This window comes from Barbus barbus, assembly GCF_936440315.1.
Source record: "Barbus barbus genome assembly, chromosome: 6".
NCBI lineage: Eukaryota > Metazoa > Chordata > Actinopteri > Cypriniformes > Cyprinidae > Barbus > Barbus barbus.
In genome coordinates this window covers 18054901-18063134 of record NC_136734.1, presented here as the reverse complement: position 1 = coordinate 18063134, position 8234 = coordinate 18054901, and the positions used below count along the sequence as shown (strand labels likewise).

General features: G+C 36.1%; 2 protein-coding genes across 3 annotated transcripts; both read right to left on the bottom strand.

Moving 5' to 3' along the window:
* Positions 1-76: 76 nt before the first annotated feature.
* On the bottom strand, positions 77-2136 carry LOC306871881 (endothelial differentiation-related factor 1 homolog). 2 transcript variants are annotated; one of them, XM_079420112.1, is made up of 6 exons: positions 1939-2118; positions 1652-1703; positions 1414-1574; positions 1231-1324; positions 348-409; positions 77-243 (listed from the first exon to the last, which is right to left on the bottom strand). In XM_079420112.1, exons 1-5 carry the CDS (start codon positions 2011-2013, stop codon positions 348-350), a joined length of 444 nt encoding a protein of 147 aa, XP_079276238.1. In that variant the 5' UTR covers positions 2014-2118; the 3' UTR covers positions 77-243. The 2 variants fall into 2 exon arrangements, with proteins under 2 accessions (XP_079276238.1, XP_079276237.1); XM_079420111.1 differs by having other exon boundaries at positions 77-409; positions 1939-2136.
* A 1337-nt stretch (positions 2137-3473) lies between these two features.
* LOC306871268 (inactive phospholipid phosphatase 7) lies at positions 3474-7641 on the bottom strand. The gene is made up of 2 exons (XM_079419072.1): positions 6967-7641; positions 3474-4915 (listed from the first exon to the last, which is right to left on the bottom strand). Exons 1-2 carry the CDS (start codon positions 7436-7438, stop codon positions 4527-4529), a joined length of 861 nt encoding a protein of 286 aa, XP_079275198.1. The 5' UTR covers positions 7439-7641; the 3' UTR covers positions 3474-4526.
* Positions 7642-8234: the final 593 nt, after the last annotated feature.

Sequence of the window (8234 nt, the reverse complement as noted above, 5' to 3'; positions counted from 1 at the left end):
AGTACAAAACGAGATTCCCAATACTTCACATAATGAGTTATTGAAATAGCGCAGAATCATTTAGAAGACAACTTAATCAAACATAGAAATGAGTTTTTATTTCAAAGCAGTGAGCAAGCTAAAAAAAAAAAAAAAAAATTGAATAAAATTATTAATCCAAGTCTTCATCATCTGACATAAAACGTTAGATAATAAGCCTTTTGTGTAGGTGGCAATATGAGTGTGTCTGATCCACCACTGAATCTGGAAAATATGAAGTAATGCAGCAATTAATAAAGATAAACTGTAAAGATCATACAAGTACTGAAAGGTTTCAGTGAATGGTGGATCTTTCGAGGATTTTGTACTCATTTCTTCTGAGGGCCAGGATCGAGAGGCAACCCAATCTCCCTTCCTCGCAACTTAAGGCCTAAAAATGAAAAAAACACATTTAAAGAATGAGGAAAACCAAAAGGAATGAAATACCTTTGAATTAAAATAATGGAATGCAGTACTTTTATTATTATTATTTAATACACCAAAGTAATACTAGTTCTTTTGACAAATGTTTAAAGTGATCTATACTACCGTTTAAAGTTTGGGGTCAGTAAGATTTGTTTTTTTAAATAATTAAAATGAATAAATTCAACAACAAAAAAACATTTAAAAAATTCTCCTTTTCAACTTTCTATTCATCAAATCTTGAAAAAAGTATTAGTTTCCACAAAAATATTAGGCAGCAAAAGTGCTTTCAACACTGACAATGAGAAGCGTTTCTTGAGCAGCAAATCAGCATATTAGTGTTTTCTGAAGGATCTTGTGACGCTGTAGACTGGGACATCGGCTGCTGAAAACAGTTGTGTCGGCACAGGAATACATGGAATTTTAAAATAAAAAGAAATCATTTGAAACCAAAATACTCAAGTAATTTCACTGTATTTTTCATGCAGCCCTAATGAGTATAAGAGACTCGTGTTTTTAAAAAAAATCTTACTGACCCCACTGATTTTATTCTACATAAATCTATGGTGAATCCATAAAGAGATGACTACAGGCTGAACACCAAATCAACTTTATCTTGTGATATCATCACAAGATAAAGTTGATCATCAGAAACCTGATTGCGGAATATATTTCAAGTGACACTTAGGCCTACAAATAGGGTGTTTCTACAATGTCGCTCATTTTTAATATCAGGGAGGGTCAGTCTATGAGACAGTGAAGTATTGCTTAGCAAACTCAAAATCCTACCAATAGCTCGCTCAATCTTCCCCATGACTTGGTTATTGGGAATGGCCTTCCCAGATTCATACTCCGCAATGATTTGTGGCTTCTCATTGATTTTCTGCAAGAAAAACATGGTTATATTTAAATAATTAAACATGAGCAGTGAAATTAGAGCTGAATCACACAGTAAATCTGTAAAACACTCACAGTAGCCAGATCTTTCTGGGTGAGGCCTTTATTCTGCCGGCCCTGCTGGATCACCTTCCCTACTTCCAGAGGCACTCTATGATGGCTGAGCTCCTCTGTCTCTCGGTCCAGCTTGGCGGTGTTCTTGGTCACAACATGCTGCTTGTTTTGTCCAGCAGCCCCTTCGAAAACGAAATGATTCGTTTAATTCCAGTTGGAAAATACAAGGAATATATACGAAAAGGTTTAATGTTTTTACATTTCTTCGATGTTTCGACGGATTCTCCTTTCCTCTGAGCAGAAATTATAGCCTGCAACAGAAGTAACATTACTATGTGTTTTGCAAAGCGAAACTCCGCAAACAGCTTTTATTAGGCTTCCACCACGTTTCGTACCCTGACTAATTCGACGATAATATTTCTGCTGTGTTTATTCCCAGATCGATATTTTAAACAAATTAAAGCCATTTTGCGCATTATTCGAGGCGAAAAATGAGAAAGCTCGCCATAGCAGACTATGTAACGTTAGCAGATGGCGGTGAAATACCTGCTTAGACTTTGACTGTGCAGCCGAGCCCTTCTTCCTCAAAACAGTCACGGTATCCCAGTCACTCTCTGCCATGTTGTCGACGATTATTTGCAAAAGTGTTTGATTTTTAGGCAACAACGTGTCGTTCCACTCGTCGGGCACGTCCCTGCTCTAGTCTTTATGCTAGTGAACTAAACCGGATATACGTCACGGTATGAGGCAGATGTCAACAAGCCCCTGTAACGTGTATTAACCTTATCGTACTGTGTGTATGTGTATTTAAAAAATAAAAAAGATGCTGAGAAAGCAATTGTGTTTTAATCTGTCTTAAGTTCAGTTGTTCAATAAACTGCGTTATGAATTGTCAAAGCTTTTAATTTGCCCTGCATGGCATCTGACGCAACAACATAATGGATGACAAAGTTTTTTATTTTATTTTATTTTATTTTTATACTTAAATTATATGAAAAAAAAATCATTTATTTGTTTGTCTGCATAATTTTTTTATGCTCTTAAAACTTACTCTTTCTTTTCATTTAACGTTCTTCTCATGCTTATAGTCAATAAATATATCTTTGGAATGTAGGGATTCAATTATATTTGTGAATTAGGCTTCAGGCAAACATTACAATGATATAAAGGTCCTATAAAATAATTAAATTAATATGCAGAGTTTACACTTAATGTAGGCTAATCTTCAGTCGGAGGGTTTGATTTTGGCCCGTGTCCTCTCTGTAAATAATAGGTGAAAATAAAGTCTAATAATAAAACAGATAAAGGCATGTCTGTTGGAGTTGTATTTATTACTTATGTTAATGTGAAATTTGCCTGAACCTACACATTAGTTTAACTGAATCCTTTTATTACATTCCAAATATATAAATGAGACAAAGAACATGAAAAGGTATTTTTAAAACTACAGATCAATATGTGGGCTATTTCCTTAAACTCTTATTTATTTATTATTGTTTATTCGTTCGTTCGTTCATCAGTTTTTCATCATGTGGTAAGGTTGTGTAATTGTTCTTAAAGAACAATAGTATTTTTGTTTGACCGAATTTGACTTTAATACCTTTAAGAATTTTACTCAATCTGCAATGGAATTTTGCTCAAAGAAACCCTATAAAATGACCAAGATCTTCATATGATTTTGCAATAGTGTATGAAGCTTATTAAACAAAAATCTATGTTTATGTCAATAGTGGGAAGTCTTTTCATGTGTGTTTGTAGGTCACAAGAGCATTGCTGGGTTTTTAATAGTTGGTAGCATGAACATGGACTCAGAGACTGACCCCTGCTGGTATTTATAGACTGCTGAGTCAGGGTCAGGAACTGGCAGATCACTGCTATAAGCAAAAGAGGGTGGGGAGACTGACATCAACAGCTGCTGAGATATTAAGCAACCATCTCTTCTGTTGAACATTTATATAGCTAAACATGCAGTAATTTTATCTCATCAACTTTCAATAAAGTAATGATTTTCTTAATCTGTCTGTCTCTCCTTTTCCATCTTCAGATCATAAAAGCTTTCGAGATAATCTTGAGATTTTCTTGAGATTGTTTAATGTACAAAGTTGTCATCATGTTCCATAAAATGTGTTTTATTCATATTGCATCCATTGTAAGTATTTATCTCTGCATTTTTAGGCATGAAGAATCCAAACACACATACACACACTTGCATACATACATATTCACAGTATGTTTTAAGTTGAGAAAAAATTAATAAATTCTCTTCATAAAAGATGTAGAACTTGTTTGATTTATGTATCTTTTTCCCCCCAGTCTGTACAACACTATAAGATGTTTGGTTTACAATAATCATGTATAAAATTAATTGAAGGGATTCATTTATTTCCAGAAGGCCCATACCATACATAACACTGCTGTGGAAGTCATACAAAATGGCACATCTGGGGCTTGCAGCGATTGGAATTAAACAACATACAATTATATAAACAACATTGCAATTTCTGGTAATAGTGAAAAATGTGCTTGAAATGTTCAGTTTGAATGCTTAAGTACTCATATTCATATAAATGTGATGCAGTCCGAGTATCATGAAATGTCAGTACAATCGTATTTAAACTCCAGATACCCAAAACAGTCCAAAAAATCCCAAATTATCTGTGGTGGTTTCATTTACAACTTTTTCTCAAATGCATTGTAAATAGTCTGAAAATTTTATACAATTCCTAGAAAATAGAAATCTGAAATGATTCATTATCCTGCTTGATATAGTCCCTGAGCAAATGTTTCGCTCACTTACTGTGATCAGCCAACTGATATAAATATCACATACTGATTTGGCCTTCATCAATGTTAGCAATGAAAAATACTTGCATCAACATCCTTTCTTCAGCGAAAGGAAAAACCGTGCACCTGATGCTTTTCCAAAGAGTTTCTTCAAACTTTATATTGCTTTGGCAGAAATGGAACAAGAAATGGTCAGATCAATCTCATGGATATCTGCTGCTTAGGTTATTGTTTTAGAAAAAACATGTTTCTATCATTCGCTTTTTAGAATAGATGTAGGGCACTTAACCTGAACTGGAAAAAAAAAAACATACAGCAACATTTGAAATCCTTCAAAAGACACGTATTGATCAGTAGAGGGGGCTCCAGTTGAAAGTTCCTATGGATATTAGAGTCTGGCAAGTGTTGGAAGACAGCCACACCATCTCCACTAAACTGTAATGAAGGAATCCTATGGCAAAGCCGCATCCGACATCTGTCAGATGGTGGCGACCCAGCAACACACGGGAAATGCCAACTAGGACTGCCCATAACACAAGCAAAATACGCAGGGGAACTGCAAGCACCAAGTGTGCCAACAGGAATTTAGATACCATGACTGCTCGGCTTGCATGGGCTGCCGGGAAAGAATAGATGTCCATGGCCAGGTAGTCGAGGAAACCAGGCGCTATTTCCCATGGCCCTTTGCGCTTCACCAACTTCTGCATGCCTGCTACAGTCATCACATCCAGTAAGAGAGCTGTAAAGCAGTGACATTTACATTTATGTTATTAAAGCAATAGCAAACTCACAAGAATGTTTATGGCTGTCATTTGGCCACAAGTCATCACACCTGTCATGATGTAAAGCTATAACAAGCTCTTGCGAGTGTTATATTACTTTTACATAACAAGTAAGTAGAAATAGGCTATCAAGGAATGCTTCAAAGTCCCTCTACTTTCTTATGTCACAGATTCAAATTTGTTGTTGCTAGTTCAAAAGTCCAATGTATCTCTATTACTAATTTCAAAACATCACGTTAGAACTAACAAAACGATTTGAGCTGTTTGTGACAAGAAAAAATCAGAGCCACTTTAAGGCGAGCCTCCAAGGTTGGGCCAAAAAAAAGCGTAAAAGTGTTTTTTTTTTGCAAAACTTTGTGGGCAAAAACATCTATGCGATGAATAGCTCATATAAAGTCACTTTCAAACCAAGATGCTTTCTTTTGATCAATGTGGCAAATTCATGAAAACTTAAAACCGTGGCAAAATCTGCATGAGAAAATCTTTCGCTCACACTTGAAATTCCTGATCACATGGATTCCTATTGAAATGAATAGATTTAGCTCATGAACAATTGCAGACAAAAGTGAAAACACCTTAATGCTGTGGTGCACTGTGGAGGAGACAAAAGTACCTTTTTTGCGGATGTCACTGGAGGACAGACTAGTATTGTGAATGAATTGTTTTTGAGAGGAAAAATCTTAGCCTATCTCTTAATAAATATATTTGCCATTAAACATTTGTTTAAACATTGATTAATCCAGTTTTAGGCTTTACAAAAATAAAAAATATATAAAATAATAGAAGATTATAAGAGAAGTCACAGCCAGTTTTGTGACAAGTAGGATTCAGCGTATTACGCATCGATTTCTATGGTATCTGCAAACAGCAATTTACTGAATGCTCAATGATATCCAGGCTATAATGTGATTGTTATCAAAGCACATAATCCAAGCTTACCTTTAAGCTTTCTCCGGAGCTCAAGAGGTTGGTATCATCCCATAATAATAGGAACATCTCTGGCAAGACTGATATTTTATATTTGACACATGCGCAGAGCACAAGACTGCACTAGTAAGTGTAATCAAGCTTAAAAATTATGATCACCAAAGAGACTGCTATAAAATAAAGATGCACAACCACAAAACTTAATCACTTCAGAGAAATGGATTAAACCACTGGAATACTTTGACATTACAATTATGAGCTTCAAAGTTTTGGTCACCATTCACTTGCATTGTATGGACGTACCCTGCTGAAATATTTGACTTCAGATGTGTTCTGAGAGCAAATAAAGTCATACATCTGGGATGGCATGAGGGTGAGTAAATGATGAGAGAATAATCATTTTTGAGTTTCAGTTTCAATACAGTTCCGTTAAAAGAAAGTGAAATTAAAGGAGTAATGAAAATAATAAATTCTAGAGTAGCTTTTCATGTTTGAGTGTAATGAAGTATCCACATGTGTCTGTCAGGCAGAACACATATCCTTCTATTCCCTCATCCACTGACCTACAAACCCAATAGCATCCTCATAAGCTGCAAAAAACCCTGTGATTTCAAATTCATCAAAATCATCTGTGATTTTCCTAATCACTATTACAATTTTACTCAGTCGTTCTCATATTTTCCTTCTCAATTATGTAGCCTACATGATTGATCTGAATGTCATTTTAATCAAATAATCATATGTAAACAGTGGGACAAAAAAATCTACATTGCATTTAAATCCTTGCCCACCTTTCAGACAGAGCTGTTCAAAATACAAATAAAGTCAACATTGCACGTAAGGTAACACTGAAATTATCCTGAATTTATTTATTTACATTGTTGGTCTAAAGTCAGTATATAAAACGAGAATATACTCTCTCTGTCACACACTCGGTCTATGGTGGTTTATATTTCTCAATCTGCCTATATGTGTGACCAAAATAGTGATGTTTATACAGCCACACATTTTCAGAATAACATTGGGACGATCTCCAGAGCGCCAGTGTTTCACTCCTTATCAGAAATGCGCTAAGACTCACCTAGCAGCAAATTGACCAAAACCTCCTGACCGGCCAACGTGTTGCTTCTCGTGAGACACAAAATTGTCCCGAAGATCCACGGGATGCCATGGCCAGTGAGCGCGAGGAGTTTGACCATGGAGCGCACGCTTCCCCACGACGATGTGCTGTGCGCGCACACGCCGAGCCGTTTAGACATGCAGATATCAATGGCCAGAAGAGAGTTTATAGCTATGCCTTTGAATGAGGGGTTTAGCTGCATGCAGTCTTCTTCTGGTAATTCCTTCTTTTCCTTATTGTTCTCGGGCGCCTCGTTCTGCGCGTTTGCGCTCTGCTGGGTTTGACTTTGCTGGTGTCTCTGCGACGGCCTCCGTGCAGCGCCGCGAGCTTCAGCGCTACTGCTCTTCAAAGGCTGATTTAGAGACAGAAACTCGGGTCTGTTCAGCACATTGCTTCGCTCCCTCGCCCTGGATCGAGTCTGGTTCGCAGGCATTTTGATTTTCTACGGACCTTCCAGCCTAATGTGTTTTACTGTCCTGTTCTTCACACAGAGAGACAGTGAACGATCTACCATGTCCATTCCCAGATCATGTCTTGCTCTGTTCTTAGTGTTGCGACTTCTATTCCAGTTAAACTAAAAATAGACATTCCAGCCGCCTGGATACATGAGACGCATCCACATGCTGCCGAAAATCTAGATAAACAAATGGCACTCAGCTAAGATAATCACCTTGTCCATGCTTAAAAAAAATAGACTAAATGATTGTATTTATCTATCTGTTGTTGTTGTTTTTGCATTGCCTGTATAGCTGCAACGAGTCTGCGGTATAAGATTATTCGCTTTTTCATTTTTTTTAAATGATAAATAAATAAAATAGCCTATTTATTTATTTATTTATTCATTCATTCATTTTAAAAAGTGTAAGCTGGAAAAACATCTTATAAAACAAATATAATATAATGTTTATTTAACTTTAAATTACTATTCCACTCGAGCAAGTGCCTTAACTGTGCCTGAATTATATTATCAGCATATACAAATTACATTTTCCAAAAGGCCCCTTTTGATAACGTTAAAAGCCTTTAAAACAAATATTCCAAAAACTAAAGGCTACTCCATGTAGGCTATATATCTCACCCCATTTTTTTGCTGTTTTATTGTTGCTTTCTTGAGTGTTTTCGGAGAAGAGCGCCTGGAAAATTGTAAACATGAAAGCTTATTTGTAAAGCTACTGAATTTAATAGTTCCACTGAGTAGCCTACAATATCTATACAGTGTGCCCGATAAG

What these genes read in the sequence shown, in the direction of transcription:
- LOC306871881 (XM_079420111.1), bottom strand. Translation starts at nt 2,013, where the DNA reads ATGGCAGAGAGTGACTGGGATACCGTGACTGTTTTGAGGAAGAAGGGC. An exon ending in CACAGTCAAAGTCTAAGCAG is followed by an intron (nt 1,704 to 1,938) that starts GTATTTCACCGC and finishes CTTCTGTTGCAG; the next exon opens with GCTATAATTTCTGCTCAGAG. An exon ending in CGTCGAAACATCGAAGAAAT is followed by an intron (nt 1,575 to 1,651) that starts GTAAAAACATTA and finishes TCGTTTTCGAAG; the next exon opens with GGGCTGCTGGACAAAACAAG.
- LOC306871268 (XM_079419072.1), bottom strand. Translation starts at nt 7,438, where the DNA reads ATGCCTGCGAACCAGACTCGATCCAGGGCGAGGGAGCGAAGCAATGTG. An exon ending in TTTGGTCAATTTGCTGCTAG is followed by an intron (nt 4,916 to 6,966) that starts GTGAGTCTTAGC and finishes ACTGCTTTACAG; the next exon opens with CTCTCTTACTGGATGTGATG.